Raw genomic sequence first — 24,147 nt, 5'->3', positions numbered from 1 at the left:
TCTGTTAAATTTAAAGACACAACCAAGAGACTGTCAATTTCGGAACCCATCGGCTATAAGTCTGTCGACGATAAGCTTCAGGGGGCAAAAGCCAATATTTCTGGCTAAGACTTTGTCTTCTGTGCACCTGTTATATCTGTTAATCTCTATAAACAGATACCTTAGTCGATATCTGCATCTGAATCCAGAATAATTTTTGAAAAACTAATATAAAGCTACATTGTCACGAGACAATAGCCCATGGGTGTCAAGATTGCGGCCATTTACAGACCTTTACGCACTGCTTACCTGCCACTCAAACGTGATCAGTCTATCTCTATAAACAGTCTTTCAGTTTATAGAGATTAGGAGACTGATTAGCATAAAGGCTAGAAGCAGGGAGAAACATGTAGGACTATTTCTCGGCTGGCCACAGTGACTTCCTATGGTTTTGTCCAGCACATAACCACAAACCTACCGCTGTTAATTAGTCTGCTTTAGAGGGCCTCCAGTCTTTATGTCTAGCTGACCATCCCCTGGTTTATCTTCATATGAGAGTGCCGTCAATCTTCTAATCTTACTCTCAGCAAGAAGGCAAATAAACGTATTGCAAATATGTAAAACTCTTCCTTTAAATTAGCAACATGTTGTGTCAGTGGAGGTTTACAGTTTGATTTATGAAAAAATACAGTTGAATGAAGGTAACACTATCTTAAAACGTAACAAGTAACATTAAATAACGATTAAGAAGCAGTAATCTTCTTTTCTTATTCTCGTGCGACAGTCACTTATGTACAGTGCTGTATATCAAGACATGAGTTCAATTAAAGACGTGCTCTTCTTGATGTGGCCCCAAAATGCACAAATCATCAGGAGGTTTAAGTATCTTCCCTCATCACTGTTAAACATGATAAATGCAAAGGCATATTCCAAAGTTAACAGTACAAATATCAGAGAAACACTAGCAAAGAGGGACATTTAGTAACGAGTAGTGAGTTATAATGATGTAGAATAGAGGTGATACTATGAGAGCAACCTGGATTTGCAACGTGTAGGGTTTCTTTTTTCCTTTTTTTGTTTTGTTTGTACTTTAAACACTGCCACGTATAACATACACAGTATTCCTGTGGCAACTGCAAAACAGTCATTGCGTCTCGTGTTTACTCTCTGTGTCAGTACAAACTCACGTTCTCCCACTCCACAAGGTACTGCACCTTCCCGTCCGGCGTGACGCGTCTCGCCAAGATCCTCACAGCCTCCCCTCCTCCCCAGCTCCTGGCCACTGTCCCGTCCCCGCCTCCAACTACAACACCCCCTCCTCCACCGCCACCTCCTCCCCCTCCGCCTCCTCCACCTACGCCACCCCCACCGCCCATGCCAGCCTGGTATGGGGGCATATCACGTAGGATGACGGGCTCCAGCTGCTTCTGCCCCGGCTGGTGTTGGTGTTGGTGGTTATGTTGGTGGTTGTGTTGGTGGTTGTGTTGGTGGTTGTGATGATGCTGGTGGGAGTGGTGATGATGATGGCTGCCATTGGCGTTGAGGGGGTATGGGTAGCAAGGAGGCGGTACTCTGCAGGTGTCCTCCACGCTAGGAAAAGAGACAGAATTAATTAATGCAGACTGGAACTACTCATTTACAAATATAAGAACAAAGCAGCTTGAGAAATGCTGCTGGCTGACAACTTTGTGCTAAGATGAATTAATGACTGTAATGGTGGTTAAGTAAATTACCAAACTGCCCCCTAGTGGTCAACCAAATGTTAGTCAACCAGAAAGGTCATTAGTTGGCAGGATTTTATTGGTTGTTTGGTCGCAGAAAAAAAAAAAAAAGCGTGAAACTCTATCAGGAGCTGCTCCTTGCCAAAATAAGTCAAAACCTATATGACTGGACCATGTGGGAATTTAATTTGAAAGGACAGACACAGGAAGTGGCCACGCTCAGCAGTCAGACAGGAGTCAGGTTAATTTCCAGGGCTGGTACCTGTGGTTATTCCACAGGCTAGTTAATAACATGTCGGGCAGGAAATCCAAAGTGTGGGATCATTTTGAGAAGGTGAAGGACGAACCCAAGGTGATATGTAAACTCATCTTCATTGGGCGACTACAAACATGACATATCATCTGAAACATGGAAGTAGCTACATGCCCATTAGCACAGACCTTGAACTCAAACCATTGTGTTGCCCCGCCTAAAATATATAATTTAAAAATCAAATTAATATTGTGAATATGCGGATGACAAGTCGACTAATGGGCCGAAATGAAGACTATTGGTTGACTAGGAAAAAGTGCAGCCCTTGTAATTTAGTACTCAAATTTTCTGCTTTACACTCAAATTCACATTTGCTCAAAGTGCAGCCAGCAGGCCAAAGGCCCTTAGAGACATTTTGTGCGGTTCCTGAACATGACATGAAAAGCATGCATTGTATTTTAATCATCTATGTTCCATTTCATTACTTTCACTTTCAGTAGCTTACATTTAATCCGGTACAATGCTTGTCTACTGCGTCAAACTGCGCCCCCTTAACAAGTAGAAGTGCAAATTACGTTCTGTCATCAATGCCTGTGCTGTCAGGCACTGTTGGCAGTTAAATGTGTAACTGAGATGTGCATTTCTCCTGTACAGCCCTCAATTATATACTGGCTCTCAAAATTTGTACTCTTTGAGAACTCCTGATGTTAACCCAAAAAGACCATTTTTACACCCAAGGATACTTTGACTAATGTGGAAGAAAACATAACAGCTGAAGTGATGTCTAAATCACCTGTTTAAGGGTGCTTCCACACCTGCAGTGGTTGGTTCAGTTCAATCAAACTCAGAGGCCGTTTACACGTACACGATGATTTTGATAAACGGAGACATCTTCCTTCGTTTGTGCCCTTCGTTTACACGCAAACGGAGATTTCTCCTCTGAAAACGAGTCTTTCTAAAAACTCTGGCCAGAGTGGAGATTTTGGAAAACTCCGGTTGCGCGTTTGCATGTAAACTGAGATAAACGGAGATAAATGGAGTTGTAGGCAGTCGACGTCACAGTATGCGCCAGAACTTGTGCCTGTGTCAAAAGTGCGACCTATGTTGCTATGGTGACAATGGATACATGGAAGGCTTGAGCTTCTCGTTACACTGCCACCTACAGGTTTGGCATGCTCTTGTGTATATATACACACGGATAAGTGTAAAGGAAGATCTTTTTGAAAACGGAGACGGTGAAATGTCCGTTTATGAAAATAGCCGGCCAAGTGTAAACGGCCTCTCAAGTTTGTTTGCCCCCTAAATGCGGTTCGTTTGGGCAGGTGTGAACACAGCAATCACACTCAGGTGCGCACCAAAACAACCGGACTGAGACCTTCTTGAAGAGGTGGTCTCGGTCCAGTAACAATCGAACTCTGGTGTGGTTCATTTGTGGTGAGAATGTGTTCGGACCTGGATGTGAACCAACTGCAGTCACATGACACATTGTTTGGGTTAAACATGAGCATGTTACAGTCCTGGAGGATTATTAATGTGCACCTCCTCCTGTACTGCCTTAATATGCACATTCAGCACATCCAATGCATCAAAACATTGTTTTCTAGTTGGAGCCGCGCCTCGTTTTCAAACTGTATGGTTTGACTAAAATGAACAATGACAGCAATATAGTCCACAATGAGCAGCGATAAAATCAACCTGCGTAGTTGTCCCTCCATTGTGACATTAGAAAGTGTCACATTTATCTTGCAAGTGTACTCTTCTTCAGCGTTTGCTTTACTTCCTGGATTTTTGTGTATTCAACATGTGACTACATAAATGTCAGCAGGAGTTACAAATGAGGATGATAGATGAGTAAAACCTGTTGTAGTGATGGAGACTCCTGGAGAGTGGAGTGTTTCCGTTGTACGTGGTGTGGTACAGGGCGTACATCCGCTTGGGGGGAGAGCTGTGGACGGGACGCACAGAGGTTGAAGACAATAATTGCTTTGCAGCTTCTGTTTAAAATAGAATAATATTTTCATCCAATATTTGCATTGTTTCATAACAGTAGAGAAGGCTGTCATTTAGAGGTTCAGGTCACCCAAAAAAATGAAAAACAACATCTTTTCCTTAAGGTACATGCACACAGTTTTGTTTGAATTTAAACAAGTCAGGCTAAAAGAGTTTTATTTTAGTTATTTTATTGGTTATTTTATTGGAAATAATCCCATCTCTATTGCACGGAGGTGACTGTAGAAGTCTCAGAGGTGAATATCTCAAAACATCCGCACTTGTAAAAATTATGTCATGTTACTTCATAGCCCCTGAAGGTAGGAGCACTGCCTCCACATAGCTGATGTAAACCATATTTTGCTTTAAGATTTTTTTTGTATCAATACAGAAACCAGATTGGGACAACGCCCCTTACCTCAAACTAAGCTCCTCCTCTGACTTCCTGGAGTTGTAAAGGCTGGCCCCTCCCATGTAGCCATGGCAACATGGCAGTAGCTCAATGGAGTTGGCAGGGACTGGGGGTGGACAAGCCTGGACACAGGAGACACACACAGATCAGCTGTTGTCTGGACGCCAACATCATCTCAGGAGTCAATCGAGCTGTGACACCTCCGTGCTCGGACATGCATAAAGTTAATTGTGCATATAGAACGTCAGTTTTGTAATAAATATGTCTAGACAGAGGTTTGCTAACTGAAGGAAAACATTTTAAAACTGAGCTGATGTGCGTTTTGTATGTTTTTCGCATTCTTAAAAAACACTTAAGAGCTTGAATTCCACCTTCCTGCATTCCCAGAGGGCAGGTATGTCTATAAATCTGCACTAATAGCATTAATGGATGTGAGTCACATCATCAGACACAGCCGTATGATGTCCTGCTTAAATGTGTCACCTCCATCTCATGGAGCTGGCTGGTTAGTGAGGCAGCTCTCCCGACACACACAGACTCACGACCCATGAAAAGTAAAAACATCAGAGCTTCATCAGAGCAATCAATCACTGAAAACGTCATCTGGGGAGTTGCCACCTAAAGGTTGTTGCATTTCTCATCGCTGGACTGTGACATATGGCACCGCAGTCGGACCATTATCATTCCTTTCTCTAGCATTGCTGTTGGGATGGGAGATTATTATTCAGTGGCCTTACTCGACGTCTGTGCCTTTAAATGGATGTGCTCTGTCAATGCTGCACTGCCAAGGTGCCAGCGCCACCTGGCCAAACTGTAATCGACTGCAAAGTGCACTTGGAAGTGATCCCAGGCTACGCATATCAGCATTCTTTCCCATCTCACTTTCCCCCACGACAACGAACCTGCTCCTCCAAGACGCACGGAGATTAGCATCAATCAGAGGGGAACAATGGGGCCTGGATGTGCCAGAGTGAAAACGAGTGCTCTGTGGAGAGTATTGTTCCAGGATTACTGTATGTGTGCAAATACACGGATCAGAGTGTGGACACAGTACAATGAGCATTCACCGTTAAGAATGCCGTATAAAAATAGTAACTGCCACATGTGATGCGGCCTGTTTCACTGTGATCCGCGGGGAATTGGGTTTGATGATCGTGATAAATGTGGTGCTGAACTGCAGATGTTGATGAAACACATGAGCAGGTTTTTGTGCAGCCAAGTTTGTATTTGAATTATACATTTCAACTGAGCCAAACGCACGACACTTCATCTCTCTCACGCGCTACCTTTACTCCAACCATAGACTCTGAAGCATCGGCAGGCATTAAAGTACGGCAAAAGAAAGGAGAAGAGAAATACTGAGCTACACTGGGTGTTAAAAGACATGCAGACTGATTTAGACTGCGAAATGAACCTTCATCACAGCGTCTGACTGACAGGTTATTTGGATCGCAGAGGGCTGTTTACCTGGATGTATGAAAAAAAGAGAAAAATAATCAGAGAGGTTTTGTGGCCCAGACCTCCCTTCTCGCCCTGAGCTGGAGACAGAGGCACTGACCTGTGTCTCCATGATGCGACGCTTTGATTTACGTGACTCCGGCCCCCCCACTCTCCTCTGGCAGGGTAGTGACAACGGGCTGAAGTGAACAGAAACACACATAAATTAAAACACAAGCATGAACACTTACACATGCAGTCCCAATGTGCAGTGTTTAGTTTATTAGTGTGTCTCCATAAAAGCCCACTGAGAGGTGTAAAACACAAGAAGATGACAGCAGTGAAATGATATGATTTTGATGTATTATATCAGTACAACATTTTCAAATATATTGTCAAATATGAGCCCAAACATCGACAGCAAGGAGGTTGAAAAATACGTAAAAAAAATAGTCCAGATTTCCCTGATTCCCTGTCTTCTTCTGCTTGAAACTGAACTTGTCTCCTGATTTGTTTATGAAAACTTGAGGTCTTAAACCGCCAAAGTGGCCCCTAGAGGCTACAATGTCCATTACAACCCACAACTCCAAACTGCTGACTTGAATGAACAACACACTCTTCTTTCTGCCCTAATTAGAGCTGTACAGGTAGAAGGAATTTAAATGTATATTTTGTCCTGGAGGCACAGAGAAGAACACAGTCATTAAGAGTGAAAGGATTTAAGCTCGAACTAGCATGAATGTGTTCAGCAAACTGGTGATTGGAGCACTTTGGTGTCCAAATGGCTTCAGGGCATGCCATATAACTGCAACTGTCGCTGGTGCAATTCCTGTGGACCCTTGTTGCATGTCATACCTCCCCGTCTTTCCCTATTTCCGATCTGCCTTTTCACTCTCAAGGGTACAATAGAGGCAAAAATGCCCACAAATAATCTTACAAAATCAGATTGCATGACAGTCTGCCCACTTGATTATGAGATATTTTAAGTATAAAGTTGACATCTTGGCCTGAGAAGCAAAAGACTGAGTGGTGTCTGACAAAAGGGTTTAACTTCTGGAGAGCATTAATGTTCTCAATATGTTTTGTCACAACTTGTCCGTTAGACTTCATATATTTCTTGTTTGTACAAGTGGAAATTCAATGAAAACCCGTTTCCATTATTTTGCATATAAACCTGATGATTTGACCTCAGGGTGGAGACAAAGAGGAGAGCTCACGGAGTGTCGGTTCAGCCTCTGCGGGCTGTGAATATCCACAGCTAACATAAGACTGAAGATCTGAAATGAAATTTAGTCTACATCACAGTCAAAGACGGTGTTGGTGGAGGGGAAATGTTGACCTGGTATGACACGTGGCGGCCCAGTCGCCAGAAGAAAGTGTTGGCATTATATGTTTCTGCAAACCACAGACATTTTACATTTGTATGTGTCATATGTATCATATCAATATTTCTAAATACAAGCTGACTCTGTCATCAGAAGCTGGAGGGGATGGTGTCATCTTTGTGAGATGCCTGCCAAGCTGCAGTCCACTGACCAGGACCAGCAAACAAAACTGGGTGTGTTTTAGCTCATCATCACTGTTTTTCAACGAGACATTGCTGCATTTCCTGCTTGTGCCCCCACAAAACAGGTATTTTAAGCCATCACATTATCTTTTCCTAACCACAGCAAAGTGGTTTTTATACAGAAACCTAACCACACATTGCTGTTTCAACATATCCACCACATAATAACATACACATGCAACATATCTGGAGTTTGCAGAAATATACAATGCCAACATTTCCTGCATCAGGTCAGTCAACCAGTGGGTGACCCGCAAAATGGGTGATTTGCGGGTGGTATTTGTCTTAATTTTATTTCCAGGATTGGTCCTGAGTAAAACGAAGCACATGGGGTCAGATTGCAGGTGCTGGATGATGAATATATGAAAATAAAATGAGAATAAACAATAATTTAATTCAATGTTTTAACATTTTGATTCTGTGACTGCTCACTGTGTGTCGGCTCTGTCCGTGTCATGTATATAGGAGGATAAGAGCCACTTCAGTCAGGTACGTTATTAAGAGGCGTGTTACTGTGGAGATGTGCTGCTCAGTATTCTGAGAATAAGCGAAAAATATTCATTTGAATTGTATTTCCAGAATTGCCTTTATTTGAAAATACATTATCTGAGTTTCACGTGTATGAAATGTCCCAAAATTATCACTTTAAAAAACAGTGCCTAACCAAATTATTTGAACAGTGTATGGTTATTATAGGATTTGCATGGTCGGGCAGGTGCAATATTTAGGAGCGGGTCTTGAAAATCAGACCCATGCAAGTCTCTTACAAGGGGTCATTTAAATCATTAGATCTGACATCTCTGTGTAGAACTGACAAACTTATCAACCGATGACCAGTTTAAATCCGCAGTGTGACTTTGACTTGTGTATTCTTTATTACTTGTTGCCAGTTAAGTTGAGAAGTTTACATCCAGACCAGTGGATCTCAACCTATTTTGTGTCAAGGACCTCTAAGTTGATAAAATCTATTTTCAGGGACCTCCATCCAAAAAATGTCGGTTGGTTAGCCCAGTTCAGACCAATGATTCGCGACAAGACAAACCGTTTTAGAATGTTGCAGAGAAAAGTTGCAGCAGTGTGCACTAGCCGGTCTGAGATCAACACAAGCCAGCTGATGGTGCCACGACTGGTCAAATCACCGGCGGCTGGTTTGAGAACATAAAGCATGTCACCAATTTCAACAGCCAATCAGCTTGTAGTGAAGTCCGATGGTCAAGTCAAAATGACTGCAGACGGTGCATTCGTTTGCTGCGGCAGGTGCCCGTCCCCGCTGAGCCCTCTATGTCTGTGCTCACAATGTGCTGGTCTCACTATCTCACTATCACTATCCTCATTCATATATTAAGAAGCTACAAATTATATTCAGCCACAAAATAAACCTGAAAAGCTGCAAATCAGAACAGAAGTACAGAGAGTTGTTGCATAGAGATGATACACCATCTCATCTAGTTGCATTGGTGTGAACCGACAGGTTTTAGGAACGTTGCAGAACGGTGCATTGAAGGTAGTTGCCTGTTTCAACATGTCTTGTCACGAATCTTTGGTCTGAACTGGGCTGTAGATATGATTAAGACCAGAATACTATAGTTGTCATCTACAGTTGAGGAGATAACTGTAAAAGAAGTGAAACCTATGATCAGAATAGTCACTTGTATGACTCTTACTCACATTAGGCTCATTCCAACTAATACTTGATAAACTAATATCTGTTGCCTCTGATGTGGCCATCGAAACATTTTCCATTTGGGAAGAAGCAAAATGACTTCACTCTAGTCAAAATGAAAATCTGACATGTCTGTCAGAAAGAGAGGAGAAGCCCGAAGTGATTCCAGCCAATAAGACCAGAGTCTCTTGAAACTTGCAGCTTGTAGCTATTTAGATGAGCAAAGGGAACTAGGAGATAAATTACTGAGATATGAATATTGTTTGTGAGAAAATGTTTCACTTATGTTTCAGAGACTCGTATAATATGAGTTTTTGTTCCCTTAGACAGCTCCACTGCAAATTATTTCATTGTAATTCAGTCTGAATAAGCTCCAGCTAAATGTAGGAAATTATTTAAAATGAAAAGAGTGTCTATGAAATCTGCAGACTACAGGACGAGTGCACACACAGACTAACACACACACACACACACACACACACACACACACACACTTATGGATGTACAAACGTAAGCACACAGGGGGGCTTAATGCTCTTTTAGAAGAACATTAAGACACTGATACTTTTGCTGGCATATGAAAACTGCAGCCCTTTGATTTGCAAGTTAATTGTTCATGCGTAATGACTATATCCCCCGTGGGAATCCCAGAGCCGTTATTGAGATAAGAGCTGAAAGGAGAGACGTTGTCCTTACTCTGACCTTCTCCGGTGCGTGATGTTGATAGGTGGGTCGGTGATGAGGGGCGACGAGTCGGACGTCAGCGGAGGTGGGGCTCGGACCTGAAGCCCAAAAAGACACTTCTTCTTCTTGATCTCCTTCCCAGAGACAAACCTGGGGTGACATTAAAGACACAGCCTGGTTCTTGAAATATATTATCACCAAATGTGTGTGTTTTTTCCCCATTACTCCTCTTTGATGCTAATAATGAATTTAATGTCGTGTAACAAAATGTACTTATTTTCCTGATGAAAAAGTAGACTCAGGAACATTTCTAAGTCAGTGACTGTGTAATTAAGTATACATAATTAGAGCTGACTTTTTTTTTTTTGTAAAGTTCAATGAAAACCCACTGAAAGCAATTAAACCTCGAGACTGGTTATTGTGATTTAATACCAACAACTTGTGTCCTCTTCTAACAAGACAAAATAAACACCAAAAAGTGTTCAATTTAATCTGGTCTAATTAGCGGCTACATTTTATTCAAAGTCACACATTTCATCTTGTTCATTTCAGCCGCGCATGTCCAACGTTGCAGACTACTGAGCACTAAGAAGACCCCTCTATTCATGGAGCGCTACTCATCAATCCAGTCATGTGTGGTCTGTGTTTATTCTTCTCATCATATGCGGTAACTTACCTGTCCTTGTGGGAGTTCAGAGCATTGAGGAGATTGTGACAGCGGTCCTGCCTTGGCGTGTCAGAGAGCTAGAGGACAGACAGGAATGAAAAATCAAAGCTGTGTTTACACAGTGGACGGCCGTCAGACAGAAAACCTTTAATGCATAGAATAATTTTCTTTTACAGTCGCTGACAGCAATAATGTTGATGGGGAAAAGTACTTGTTGCAGCTACGTGGCTGAAAGACCCTGCCGCCATGTGATGACAGGACAAACAATACATTTCAAAATGTCTTTTATAAAACAGCTTAAAGGAAAACCCACAGCCTTGGATAGATTTACAGGAAATAAACACCCCTGGTGTGTCTCTCAGTCACCTCTACTTCTGGCTTCCTGTTTATTCTCTGTGGAGAGACTTCAGACTTTAAAATTGGTGGTAGGCTATCACAATGTTGAGCCTTAGCACTCTAGAAGATTTGGCAAAATTCCTTCATGTTTGTAAATGCTGATTAGTGTCTGACAGATCAATGATTTTCAAGCAGGATACTTGTCCCTGATGGGCTTCTTCTTGATTTCTGTTTTAATGTGGATTCTTGCATTGTCTGATTGTCATTGCAGTCCTGGAATGTGTTTTTTCGCTCCTGTTTCAGCCGTGTAAAGCAGTAGGCTAAACTATCAGATGCAAAGATGACTGCACACACCTCCCACCAACCTCGGTCAATTGTATCACTGACAGTGCCTCGCTCATAGTTATATATAGAAAATTATATACTTTGCTCAGAGCAATGGGTAAATAGTTGAAATAGTTAAGCTTACCCAAAAGATATTTATAAGCAGTTGCAACAGTTAGCTAGTATCGTTAGCTAAAAAGATAGAGTTGAATAGTTAGCTAAATGTGATGAGTAAATGGTTGAAATGTTAGCTATAGGATAGAAGGTAAAGCTAAAGATAGTTGAATGGCTGAAGTTGGTAAAAACGTTGGCTAAACATGCAAAACACTAAAGCTAAAATCAGTGGATAAAAAAGCTGCCCTAAACAGCTATAAGTAGCCCATTCTCGGAACCCTATCAGCTGTATTCGGCGTCTGACTTCCAGCAGACGGTGATACAGCCTCTGGGGGCAGACCCCCGATTTTTTGGCATTCCGGTTTGATTTGGGCAGAGGAAGCGAATTTCCGTTTCCAACTTCCGTTTATATATAAGTAAATATGCTGAACCATTGCGATGGATTCAGAGTTTGCAGTGACGCCAATTATGTTCCGCCTCGTTAGTTCACCGCACGGAGCGTTTAACCTGGCAACAACTGCAGCCGGCTCAAACGTGATTGGTCAATATCACGCAGACTACAAACAGCCTACAACCGGAAACCAGGGCTCTTCCGCTCTTCTTCCGGAGGCAAGATCTCCGGGGTTTGCCTACAGACTCTACATTCACTGAATGCAGAGTCTGTATATAGAGACTATAAGTAGCCCAACTGGGCACCGACATCGTTGGACATTGATATTTGGTTGAATTTAGGTTGAGATGTTGTGTGACCAAAATTCAATGCCAAGACAAAGTTTAATTATACTGACTAATTTTAAATATTGAAACTGTTTATCCAGTTCTCATCACTACTATGTCAACTATTAATCCAACACTTTTATCTATTTCAAGTATTTACAAATTATTTTAGCTAACTATTTTTCTAGCCATATCAATTTATTTTAGCTAACCATTCCAATACTTGTAGCTATAGACCTTTCCATTGGTCCCTCCTTTCTTCCTGTCAGCTACTGCATTAATAAACATCCCAACAGGAAATACACTGGGACCAACGTAGAATACTTATGTTGCCGAGTTTAAAAATATCTGTATAAGGAAAGTTTTTTATCCATTAATTTTAGCTAAGTGTTTAAACTTTTTATCCTTACTTTTAGTTAACGATACTTTAAGCTATAAATTCAACACTTCTATCTCAGCTGTTTATAAATTTAATTTATTTCAACTGTTTATTCCGTCATCAGTGTGGCATCAGAAAGACATTGAACTGTTACGTTGGACTTACATTAATGTTTTTGTTGAAATGAAAATCATGTTGATGATATTTTAAATGTTTAAGATTTTCACGTTGTGAGGATGTTAACATTATGACGTCTTCCAGACATTGGGTTTTGTTCTCCATACATCAAAACAAAATGTCGTAACTTCAGGTGAAGATAAAGTTGGTGTGAGATGTTTGGAAGATGTTTGATGACTTAAGAACATAACTTCCCAGACAACAATTTGTATGTGGGGCACATGTGGGTAGTAAATGGACTAAACAATCAGCCCTATAGGAATTGTTAACAAGCTCCATATTGGCCCCATGTCAATTGTCATGGGTGGGTTTACCCAAGTGGGCCCCACATGGATTAAAATATTATTTACTAAAAGTAATGGATAAAAGGTTGAAATAGTAAACGTTAGCTACAAGTAATCCACAAACTGTTAATCCTTTGCTGAAAGTAATGGATAAACAATTGAAAGAGTTACATGTAGCTAAAAGTAATGAATTCATGGATTAAACTGTTGTCTCTTTTACAGTTTAAATAGCTAAAATTAATTGATATAATTAAAAAATTTGTTGATGGAAAGTAATGGATGAATAAAATAGTTAACGTTAGCTAAAAGTAATGATTAATTGAGTATCTAAAAGAGATTTATAAACAGTTGAAATGTCCAGCTACAAATGCAAACCAACCCAACCCATTTAATTGTATGAAAAAACTTTGTAACAATATTCACTTTTGTATAACCCTGGGTAATCGTGTTAAATTGCATCCACTTTAAAATCAATTGAAATGAACGCATTTGGACCCCGTCGGATGATGAGAGGTACATGAGCTCATCTGATGAGGCTGCAGAGGTGCGTCAGCCAAAAAAAAGGTTGGGAACTAACCACTGTCCTGGATCATAAAAACACACAATGTCATATGCAATTTTTTAAACTTAGTGATGTTTCCCTTTAAGCTGATGTAGAGGTCACACTTTTTTTAACTTTAAATTTTACTTTAATGGCGGTTAATTGGCTTTAAGTCTCAAATGCAAAAAAAAAAAAAAAGGGCTGGCAGCATTTCACATCATTTCATCATGGTGCTTAAACGAGGAAATATCAATACCGCGCCTAGGAGCAACGAGTCCCAATTCTCATTGGTGAAGGACAGGATTTCATGGTCAAAATCAAAGTATTTCCTCTTGCAGCACAGCGAGAGATGGTAGAGCACTAAATGAGCCAAATCCATCCTGCATTAAAAAACACAGATATTAAAACACAGGTGTAATACAAAATAAGACAAGAAATGAAACTGGTAAACATTTTTGGATATTTGAGAATATTTTCGAACATACACTTAATATATTATCAAAATTAAAATGAATTACAATTAGTTTTCTCTCAGACTTGACATGAAATATACTGAAAAATACTGTGATTAAAGAAGAAAAATAAGAAACTATTCATTATTTAACTCCTGATGTTTTGTCTATTATTCTTAAATAACCACTGTGTATAACTGTAACGTGTTTTCACTGCAAACATCACCAGGTCATGGGAAGTCTTTGGATGGTCTCGGGTCCTTTTGTACATACTGAGCACTGGAACTGGTAAAACCTAAAAAGACACATGAAAAAATAAATAAATAAAAGTAAGCATCATGGGACTCTGTGAATTATCATTTATTCTTTATTTCTTTATTCTTTTTCGATGGGTCTGTTTGTCATTTAGTTTCAAGAAACAGCTGTCATCTTTTATTTTGTCTTTGTCCTTTGCTTTCATCCTCACTCGCACAATCTGTACATCGCTGTCTTCTTTTATAACATATTAACTCTGTGAAAACTATTTTTGCCCATTTTTGTGCAGACTTCTCATCATTTAGTCCAAGTTATTCATAAACACTGTGTTTTTTTCCGTCTATACGTTTTTCTCAGTCTATATATGTCTCTCCTCTGTAGGTATTTTATCACATAAATCAACCTGAAGTGAAAACAAACAGACAGGTGGATCAGTTTCTCTATAATTATATTTTTCTGGGTGACCCTGAAACTCGGCTCCTACCACAACAACAATGTGTGCATCCGTCCTCCTATATGCATGTGCTCACTGAAGGTCACTGGGAAAGATGAAGCGCAGACACAGTATGACGGCAGCACATGCTTACTATTCCAACTGTGAACTCAGTCTTCACTCTTCCTCCATCACCTGCTCAGCAGATGTTGTACCAATCCGGCCTCGCTCTCCCCAACTGTCAATCTAAATCTAATCCCTCCTTTTCTTCTCCCCTCAGACAGGTTCGGCAATAACAAGGTGTCAGGATGGGTGTAGAACCCAGTCGGCTAACGCAGATGGTTAATGACAATAATGACTTAATGGATGGATACATTTTATTACACGCATGAGGTGCAGCCTATCAAAGTGCACAGCGATCAGCAGCTTGCATATCCTCCCAGTATCATATCTGAGCAGCTACCAGAGAGGTGATATGTCTGCTCCGCTGTCTGTCACTGTCCCTTTGCTCCCAGTGTGCGAGGAGCTCTTGTCCTCGTTGCACAAGTCAGTGAGTACATTAACATGCACGCTAATAATTTAGTCTTAAGCTAATTAAGGTAGTTCTCTGACAAATGAAGCTGTCATGTCTTCATCTGTTTCTCTTAATCAGACTGGAATCTACAGCTGAGACGAGCTGCATCTTAAATGTGCTGCTTTTCTCTGTGTCATATGATTTTAAACTGAATATTTTGGGGGGTTTTAAATGTTGGTTGGATAAAAAAAGCAATGAAGACGTCATCTCTGATGGGTGTTTTCTCATTTTTTCTGACATTTTATAGATTAATCAATTAATCAAATAAACTGTCGACAGATTATTTGAAAATGTAAATACTAAGTTTGCAATCAAACTAAAGCACAAGTAGGTTTCTGCTCAATGTAACCTTAATATTGTACCAAACAGAGTCAACGACATGTGGTGAGTGGTAGACTAATAAAAAAAACAGATCAATGTAAAACAGGTCAACAGAAAAGTCACGTCTCATGCAAAAAATAGTTCTAGAGTCTAGATCCTGACTCATACATCAGCATGATATTATCGGCTAATACTGACTTATCACAAATATATTGGCATATATTTTTACAAATATGAAAAGGAAAGTGCAGTAAAAATAGTTTTAACTGTTACATGTTTATGTATTCTTAATATTTTATTTTTCCTTTCATCTAATTCTTTATTTTAAATTCTTATTTAAAGGGAATATTTATAAAGATTTAATCTAATTTTCAATTTACTGACATCTTATTTACTTGACTGTTATCATCTTTAATTTACTGTGTTGTTCAACTGTCCTTATTGTGTCCAAAATGTGAGATTAGTGCCAAAAAATGTTTGTTCATGTTAAAGATTTGTGTAAAAAAGCTGATATCAGCCAATCTCTGATTATCAGAATGCACTTAATTTTACTCAGAGATATCAATACCTGCTCCAAAAACCCCAAAACAGTCTGGCTGAGTTTTGGTGTTTATATAAACATACTCGGACTTAGGGCTGGGCAATAATTTGCAATATGTCGATATTAAAATGACACTGTGATATGACACTAGATATCATTTTAGATGTTGGATATTGTAATATTGTAACTGTTGTGTTTTCCTGTTTTAAAGGCTGCATTACAGTGAAATAATGTAATTTTCTGAACTTACCAGACTGTTCTTTTATTTGCCTTTATCCATATAGTCATTATACCCACATTACTGATGTTTATGCATCAAAAATTTCTCATTGTGTAAATATTTTGCGAAAGCAATAAAAGTCAAACCTACAATATCGTTGCATTAACAACATTCAGGTATTTGGTCGAAAATATTGTGGCATTTGATTTTTTTCCGTATCCCTCGGCCCTGTCATCAGCAAATAAATGAAAGTCAATTCGATATTGGCATTTATATGATGACGGATAAGCAATGTGCATTAAAAAAAAATGTTTAAAAAAAAAATGTTTTTCATTCTTTATTTTTCTTAATTTATGAGTCTTAATTTCTTTAATTTCAGGTTTAACTGAATTCATATTTAAAGGGAGTTATACTGTTATGTGTTGTATGTGTTTTCATGTTTTTACGATGTATGCTTCATTTCTTCTGTTACTGTGAGACAGCAATACTTGTGCAGCTCCTGAGTCCAAGACAAATTTCCCCACGGAGACAAGTATATCGTATCGTATCGTATCATATCATATCATATCGTATCATATCAAGTTTACTGTACTTTTCAACCATTCTTGTTATAGTGCTAACTGACCAAATGTGAGAGATCAGTGCCAAAATGTTTATGTTTAACAGATATCAGCCAATATATTGTTATCAGATGTATTTACTCTCCACTCTGAAATATTAATATCTGCTTCGAAATGCCCGTTCAAGTCTAGCTGAATTTACTGTGCGTATGAACATACTCTGAGTGAACTGTTAAAATTGCTAAGATTAATGGTTATGACAAATTCCTTTATATTCAGTGCTTATATGCAATGGCAAAAACTAACTCTGAATATAAGAATATTTTTACAGTCATGCTCAGTAACGCACCTGTCTCCATACAGCAGTGGTTTGGTTAGACACTGCGTACAGGCCTCGTGAAACCACTGACCACAGCTGCCACACTGTAACATCTTCAGGTTCCACCTGCAGTCCAACGACACAAAAACACCACCAGACTTTAAACACATGAATGAATGTGTCCAACATCTGCCACCAGACACACTTGTATTTGTGCATTATAGAGGGAAGACTGAAGGCTGATGACTGCAGCTGACAGTTCTCATTTTCTGAGCTGAAATGTGTCTTCAGGTGGAAACTCCCTCTGGATCCCTCGACTCGTAAAGATACGGCAGTAGGGAGTTTGTTTTATATGCTTTGTGTGCCAGGTGGATGAGGTTTGGCACATAAGCAAAAGAGTGCAACAAAAGCAAAGCAGCAGAACACACAAAAAAAATGCATTATAAAGATAGTTTGGTGCACTTTTTTTTTGATTGACAGCTTACCTGACAGTATCTGGACTGATGCAGCTCTCACATATCATTCCAAGAAAGTCCAAACAAACTCAAAGAAATCCTGCTAATACTGTTTGACACATGTCTGATATGCTGCATGCAATTTGCAAATAATCCACAGGATGACTCTGAGTGAGATGTGATAACACTCTGTGAGAAAAAAGCCAAATGTTTCAGAGCACACATAAACTGTACATTCAAACTTTAAACTGGCCTCTGCAGTGTCACTCACTCTCCAGGTCCGGCACAGTAGCAGTAGCACTGTTGTTGATTGGTCAGATGCTGCGGGTCCCAGTCTAAAGACGACAGCTGGTAGGGAAGCCGGAGTTTCATAAATTGCATGAGCCGGGCGAAGCGTCCCCGTTTGAGCGCCCCGCCTCTCTGAAAACACAATTTTTAGGACAGAACTGATTGGTCGGTGACCCCTTCAAATCACTGTCATGTCAGAGCAGCGAGGGAGACGGATCGCATTCGGTGGGGAGAAAGCAATTCGTCTCGTTTTATTGTAGGTCAGCTGTGAGAGATAGTGTCCGAAGCAGCGGAAGTCTGGACAATGAGATATGGACATTGACCGATTGACAATTAACCGAGTGCTTTCTCATCTCATATCTACAGAACTGGAGCACATGTGATTGATTGACTTTAAATGTACTTCTCTCAACTTCAGCGTAGTTTTTCAGCTTCATAACTATTGATTCCTCATGATTTCTTGGACACAATGTAGAACATCTAATATTGAAGTCAATACTGGGGGAATTAGTGCGCTTTTGCCTCCGATAAACCCATTTTCTGCTGTACACAACACTATAGTGGCAGCCAAGCCTGATATATTTGACTGGATTCCTCCCATATTACACACTGAATGTTTTTTCCCCAGAGTGTGAGACGGAGAGATTAGCAGCCTGACCTTGGTTGCGACTGCAAAGACACATTGCCGACATATCCACGAATCGCTGTCAGCTTCCGGTTCGATGGTTGGCGTGTGGCACTCTGGATGATAACCTGTAATGGGAGGAGGAGGCAGAGCGTTTAATTCGTGTTCACAAGACAGACAGCCGGAGTGACAATAATGGCAGAGCAGCTCCATGTTTAGTGCTCTGCTGGTTTGTTTCAGCAGCATGCAAAACATTTTACTATAGCATTTGCATCCGAGGAGCAGGGACTGTGTTTGTCTGCTTTTCCCCTCAAAACAAACTGTCAGCAAACCTGTTAGTCTGACAGAGCCGTGAAGACATGACGGTGAAATTTGTTGCCCTTTCCTGCTTGTGCATCCTGCTGCTCGGTGTTTGTAAAACTTCTTCCCACTTGCACTTCAGCGTATTTCATTTCATCATTCATACTTTTAAAGTCTCCCTTCACTTTAAAATGTGTTTTATTCAGTTACTTCACTTGGATGTTCTCCCCTCACTGTGCAGAATGTGCAGAGTTTGACACCATAAGGCTGTTTTCACATTCTCTGTTCTCACTTTAAATCTGAGTTTAAAGGTCCAGTGTGTAGGATTTAGGGGGAGATATTGGCAGAAATGGATATAATGCAATAGATATGTTTTCTTTAGTGTATAATCTACTGAAAAATAAGGACTGTTTTTTTTTTTGTTACCTTAGAATGAGCCGTTAATATCTCCATAGGGAGCGGGTCCTCATCCACGGAGATTGCCAAGTTGCACCGCCATGTTTCTACAGTAGCCTAGAACGGAAAAACCTAACACTAGCTCCATACAGGGTCATTAGCAGCCCCCTTGCAACAAGCAGCGTCAGAAAACACGTGAATTTTAACGTGAATCTTCTTTATTCAGTGTTTTTACTGCTTTAAATCATCGGGTCCATTGATTTTGGAGAGGAAGGGACCTCTGCAGATAATTCGGCTCCCGGTAAAAACCTCCTGAGCGTCTGCATCTTAAGTTATCAGTTAAAAAAGGTGAGCACAGGGTGCGCTGAACAGCGCTGGAGAAACACTAATTTGTAACATGAAACAGCTTTATCCAGTGTTTAAACTGGTTTAAATCATTGCCTCTGTTTGTTTAGGAGACCTCTGTGGATAATTCAGCTCCCGGTTAAAACCTCCTTAACAATGGATCAGCAGGCGCTGGACTAACAGCCTGTCTGTGACGTACCAAACAGCATAGGAAGAACACCGATTTGTAACATGAAACTGCTTTATTCAGTGTTTCCATCAGTTTTAATCATCTAGTTTATTTGTTTTGGAGAGGAGGAGACCTCTGAGGATAATTCGGCTCCCGGTAAAAACATCCTTAACAATGAACAATGAGGGAATTCTACCCAGGAGATGTTTCAGCTGGCTGCAATTTATAGTCCTGACCACTAGATGCCGCTAAATGCCCCTAAATCTTACACTCTGTTCCTTTAAGGCGTGCACACCATGATTTACGTGTTTGGAACCAGTGCACATACACTGAGAGTGGACTTCACAGTGTAGTAGGAGACATCTTGTGTCCAGCAGTTAAAATTTTGAAACGGATAATGTTTATATATTCATAGATTCTGTATTTTAAGGGAGAAGGAGCCAATGTAGTTTTAAGGATTTTTTAACAACCTAATTAAACTTTTTTTTGTGGAAAACCAGACACACATTACTATTCAATGCAGGGTACTTTTTATGTCTTAAAATATGTCTGGAGGGGATCTCTAAATCAGCAATAAGCCCAAGTAAAGACATCTGTGGCATTTAAGTCTATGAATTAAGCTCCCTGTCTTTGGGCATCTCATTCATTTTCATTCCAGCCAGGAATCAGGTGCAACAACTCATATCTATCACTGACGATAGATGGTTTTCTGCGTCATTGTTTTTTTTTTCTTAAACGGCAATGCTGTTATTTACCATACTGTGTCAAATCTTCAAGGTCAGTGCAAGAACTGGTGGAGAACCACAGCTTGACAGCATATGATGAGGCATGCTTCCTTACCGTGGCGACATTTAAGACAATTTATGAGGGGTTCTTTAAGAGGCGGAGCGTCACAAATACAGCAAACTTCTTCCACTCCAGCAGCGACTGAGGCAAACAGAGGAAGACAGAGAGAGGCAGGGGAGGGGAGGAAGTAAATGTGAGAGGGGAAGACAGAGAGAGAGCAGTCAACGGCATTAATTTATGTATATTGATTCACATCCTTGCCACCTCATTGATTTCAGTGTCTGCTGCACCCTTTCAGATTTCACTTCATTTGACGGGCGGATATTCAGCCTGGTCCTAACAAGCGTCCAACTTCCCCTTTTGCTTGATGTTAGGTGGAGTGGGGGCGCCATTTCCCTCAAGAGTCATTAGTCTAATAAATTCATAAATAGACTCTAATATAGCAATTACAACTCAACGTGCCCCGATCAGAATACTCAGAGCGCTCAGCATCATAACCTTGAACGTGACTGCAATTTCTTTTTGGCATTTTTCTTGGAGCGACAATTCAGATATCCCGAGACAAAGGGTGGAAAAAAATGAAAAGTTTTAAGCTCACAAGGGGAACGAATTAGTGAAGTATTCAACTTTATTATATTCAACTCCTCAGGCAAAGTTTCAGAGTGCAAACAAACAGGTTTAGTTTGAGTTCTGCTGAGCGTCTGTGCATTCAAAAACCCAATCTAGGAGCATATTTTTTGAACCTGAGAAACACAAAGTGCTCCCAACAGGAAGCTATTTAACTCTTCTAGCTGAGGGGAGACGGGGGAGAGGAAAAAAGGAGTCCTTCTTACATGAGTGAATGTCCTTTTTCAGAACCCAGAACTCGGAGTTGTCCTCAAATCTCACCAGACAACATTGCTTGACTCCATCTACCTGAGAGGGAGATAGCAGGTGAGCGGCAATGATTGACAAAACTAAATGGAAGTCTTTTCAAAATCCAGGTGAGCGCACTCGCTGACACGCACTGCACGCACACACACTCCAAAGTCTTCCTGCCACACACACACATACACACACTCCCACATGCACTTACTCTTTTCACATTGCCGAGGTACAGTAGTCCATCACTCCATCGAGCCAACACATCATCTCCTTCACTTACTCCCCCCATCCTGAGGAGAGAGACAGAGAGGGGAGAGAGAGCAGGGCTCATGTGAAATGGAAATCCGATTTATTCGCTGAATACTTTGCTGCCATTGCTGACAGAGGGGTTTATGGCCCCGGCGTTTTTCGGCTGGCTCTCAGACAGACGGGCTTCGGTGCAAAGGGGTTAAAATCCCTCCTCCTCCTCCTCCTCCTCCTTTTTAGATCAGAGCATAGCGACAGTCTGTATCCACCACAGTGAAAGATGAGAGTGAGTACACAACCAGAGAGCAAGACAAATGATTACTGCACACATGAAACGCACACACACACACAGAAAAAACACTGCATGATGACTGCTGCAATACAGTTTGATTGAATGAGCAAAGATCACTGTGCAGCTACTTGAAGCATCTGCCAGGCACTTTGCTGTTTTCTTCTTCTCTCCCCCAACATCTTTAAAAACTTGAATAGATGCATGAAATGACTGTGCAGGCATTATCTCTGCACGTTAAGCATTTGTTCCAGTGCATGCACTCAAGTCAAGACAGACGCAGGATACATAACAGTGCATGGAGCCTTTTGTGAATCAAAGGGAAATCAGGCAAATTGTACAGTAAGCTGTGCCGGTGGAGGGTACCTGTCAAGTCGAACTCCTTTCCGTCGGGGTCACAGTGATTCCTGGGCAGGCTGGACATGAAATGCCCTCATCTGCTGTGGATCTCCGCTGCCCAATTACTGCCCGCTCGGATGCGCAGCCTGCGTGTTTGCAAAAAGTGGATGATGTGCATGTATGTCCCTGTCTGTGCCAAGCGCCTGTGTGTGTCAGTCAAGCCGTCAGCGAGGAGGAGGAGGAGGAGGAGGAGGGGGGAAAGGCGACTGACTGTCCGTCCGTCTCTCAGCCCTAGTTTGTCCGTCCTCCACGATGCCGTTTCGTCATGTTCCCGTCGCCTTTGCTCCCCTTACCCCCCTCCTCTCTGCCACCACCTATTGATGCTATTAAGGCGGGTTTGTCAGAGCAGCACCGGAATCAAGCCGCCAGAGACGCCATCATCCCTGCCTCTCGCTCTCGACAGACTTGTTGTGACGCAGACATAAAACACCGAGATAGAGCGGGAGGGAGATACAGATAGAGGGGGATCCAGAGGTGGAGGGGGGGTCCACGGCGAGAGCACCTTCCCGTCTGGGAGACTGACCCTAAATCGTTGTGACAAGGTGGGATTGTGATGTCTGGCGGCGGGAGGGAGGGATGGCGGTGCGCTAAAAGCCAGCGGAAGCAGCGCGCGCAGCGACAGGGGCCAATTAAGTGGCCAATTAATGAGTTTAGCCGCCTCATTAATTGGACTCAAACAAGAGGGACCGGCCAAGTTTAGGAAACCCGTGGAGAAAAGTTTCCGATGCCCGAGCAAGCAGAGCCAAACACTTTGACTCATCAATATTGATTATTGGTTTCCGTCTTAACAAACTTAAAGGAATTTAGATGGAGTGTTTGCATGACGGGAACATGACTGGACATGGCTCTTCTTTATATCACTCCCAGGCATAATGTGCTTATTAATGTGCACCACATCAAATCTTAAAAGAGATTCATCATTTTTCTTTAAAACAATTACACATTTTTTAATTTCGAATAACCTGTCCAGTCCTTTTTGCAAAAAGCCTGCAAGCCAACTCCAAACTGGACAAATTCCACATCTGCAGGACAGATGTGACATCCAGAGGGTCATCCTCTCTCACACACACAAGACATCCGGCATGTAATTTAACGTGTTATGGAAAATATTATTCACACAAAACAAAGTATGGCTCAGGTTACACCAACTCAGGCCACGCAATTTAAGATACTTGCCACAAACAATATAGACGTCTAGCCATAACAAATTGAGATCCACTCATAAACTAAACATGCATAATAAATAATATAAAGTCTATTTACTGCTTTAAAACAAACATGAAGCCAAAACTGCCCTCAGAGAGTCTCAGCCGCATTATTAGATTATAACAAGGCTTAATTACGCGTCATCGACAGTAGATCATACTCACAGTTAAGTTGCTTTGGAGGAGTAGCGCGTCTTGGCTACAGGCACATGTCTCCATGCCAAGGTTTTGTTTGTTTGTTTTTGTGTCTTTTCTTGTTTATTGATGTCTTACACATTACTCACACCAGTCAAGCGTGTGGTAACACCGCCGTGCGGTTCAAAATGGCCCCTGGCAGATTAACAAGTGGTGAAGTGCCAATTTCCGGCTGTCGCCACTGGGTGGCGCGCAAATACAAGGACAACAGCTGCACTGCGATCAGTCGGTCTGTCTGAGGGGCGTTCAGGGTCAGTAACTTCAGTGTGAAGTTTAAGATGATATGATGGGATATGATATGATATGATGACTGTTGGTACAATTGTGAAGTATATTGTATATTGATGATGATGACTTTATACCTAATATTTGTAATTATGATTTCGTCTGGTCATTTTATTATCTTTTAGCATACTGTATATTACTGAATTGTTTGTCATTGCTTTTTTTACTGTGTTGTAAGATGTCCTTGAGTGTTCTGAAAGGCACCAATAAATAAAATGCATTATTATTATTATTTCTACTTTACTTGAGTATTTTCATTCTATAATACTCCACATTTTAGGAGCCAATATGGTACTTTTAACATTTATCTGACAACTTTAGTTAGTAGTTAGACCTACTTTGCAAATTCTGATTATTAATGCAGAGTATTAATCAACTCAT

At 41.0% G+C, this 24,147-nt stretch overlaps 1 protein-coding gene across 3 annotated transcripts; it reads right to left on the bottom strand.

Moving 5' to 3' along the window:
• Positions 1–1,036: 1,036 nt before the first annotated feature.
• phf1 (PHD finger protein 1) lies at positions 1,037–23,566 on the bottom strand. 3 transcript variants are annotated; one of them, XM_078171407.1, is made up of 15 exons: positions 23,452–23,566; positions 21,359–21,437; positions 21,117–21,198; positions 20,338–20,424; positions 18,321–18,415; positions 17,646–17,794; positions 16,950–17,045; positions 13,923–13,991; positions 13,501–13,624; positions 10,382–10,449; positions 9,718–9,855; positions 5,913–5,991; positions 4,361–4,476; positions 3,812–3,898; positions 1,037–1,569 (listed from the first exon to the last, which is right to left on the bottom strand). In XM_078171407.1, exons 2-15 carry the CDS (start codon positions 21,434–21,436, stop codon positions 1,152–1,154), a joined length of 1,686 nt encoding a protein of 561 aa, XP_078027533.1. In that variant the 5' UTR covers position 21,437; positions 23,452–23,566; the 3' UTR covers positions 1,037–1,151. The 3 variants fall into 3 exon arrangements, with proteins under 3 accessions (XP_078027533.1, XP_078027532.1, XP_033495951.1); XM_078171406.1 differs by lacking the exon at positions 23,452–23,566 and adding an exon at positions 22,049–22,354; XM_033640060.2 differs by lacking the exon at positions 23,452–23,566 and adding an exon at positions 22,049–22,354 and having other exon boundaries at positions 9,724–9,855.
• Between the last annotated feature and the right edge of the window lie 581 nt (positions 23,567–24,147).

The sequence above is a fragment of the Epinephelus lanceolatus genome, chromosome 10 (assembly GCF_041903045.1).
Source record: "Epinephelus lanceolatus isolate andai-2023 chromosome 10, ASM4190304v1, whole genome shotgun sequence".
Classification (NCBI taxonomy): Eukaryota; Metazoa; Chordata; class Actinopteri; order Perciformes; family Serranidae; genus Epinephelus; species Epinephelus lanceolatus.
Note: the sequence above shows the minus strand (reverse complement) of the source record. Positions and strands in the feature narration are given on the sequence as shown.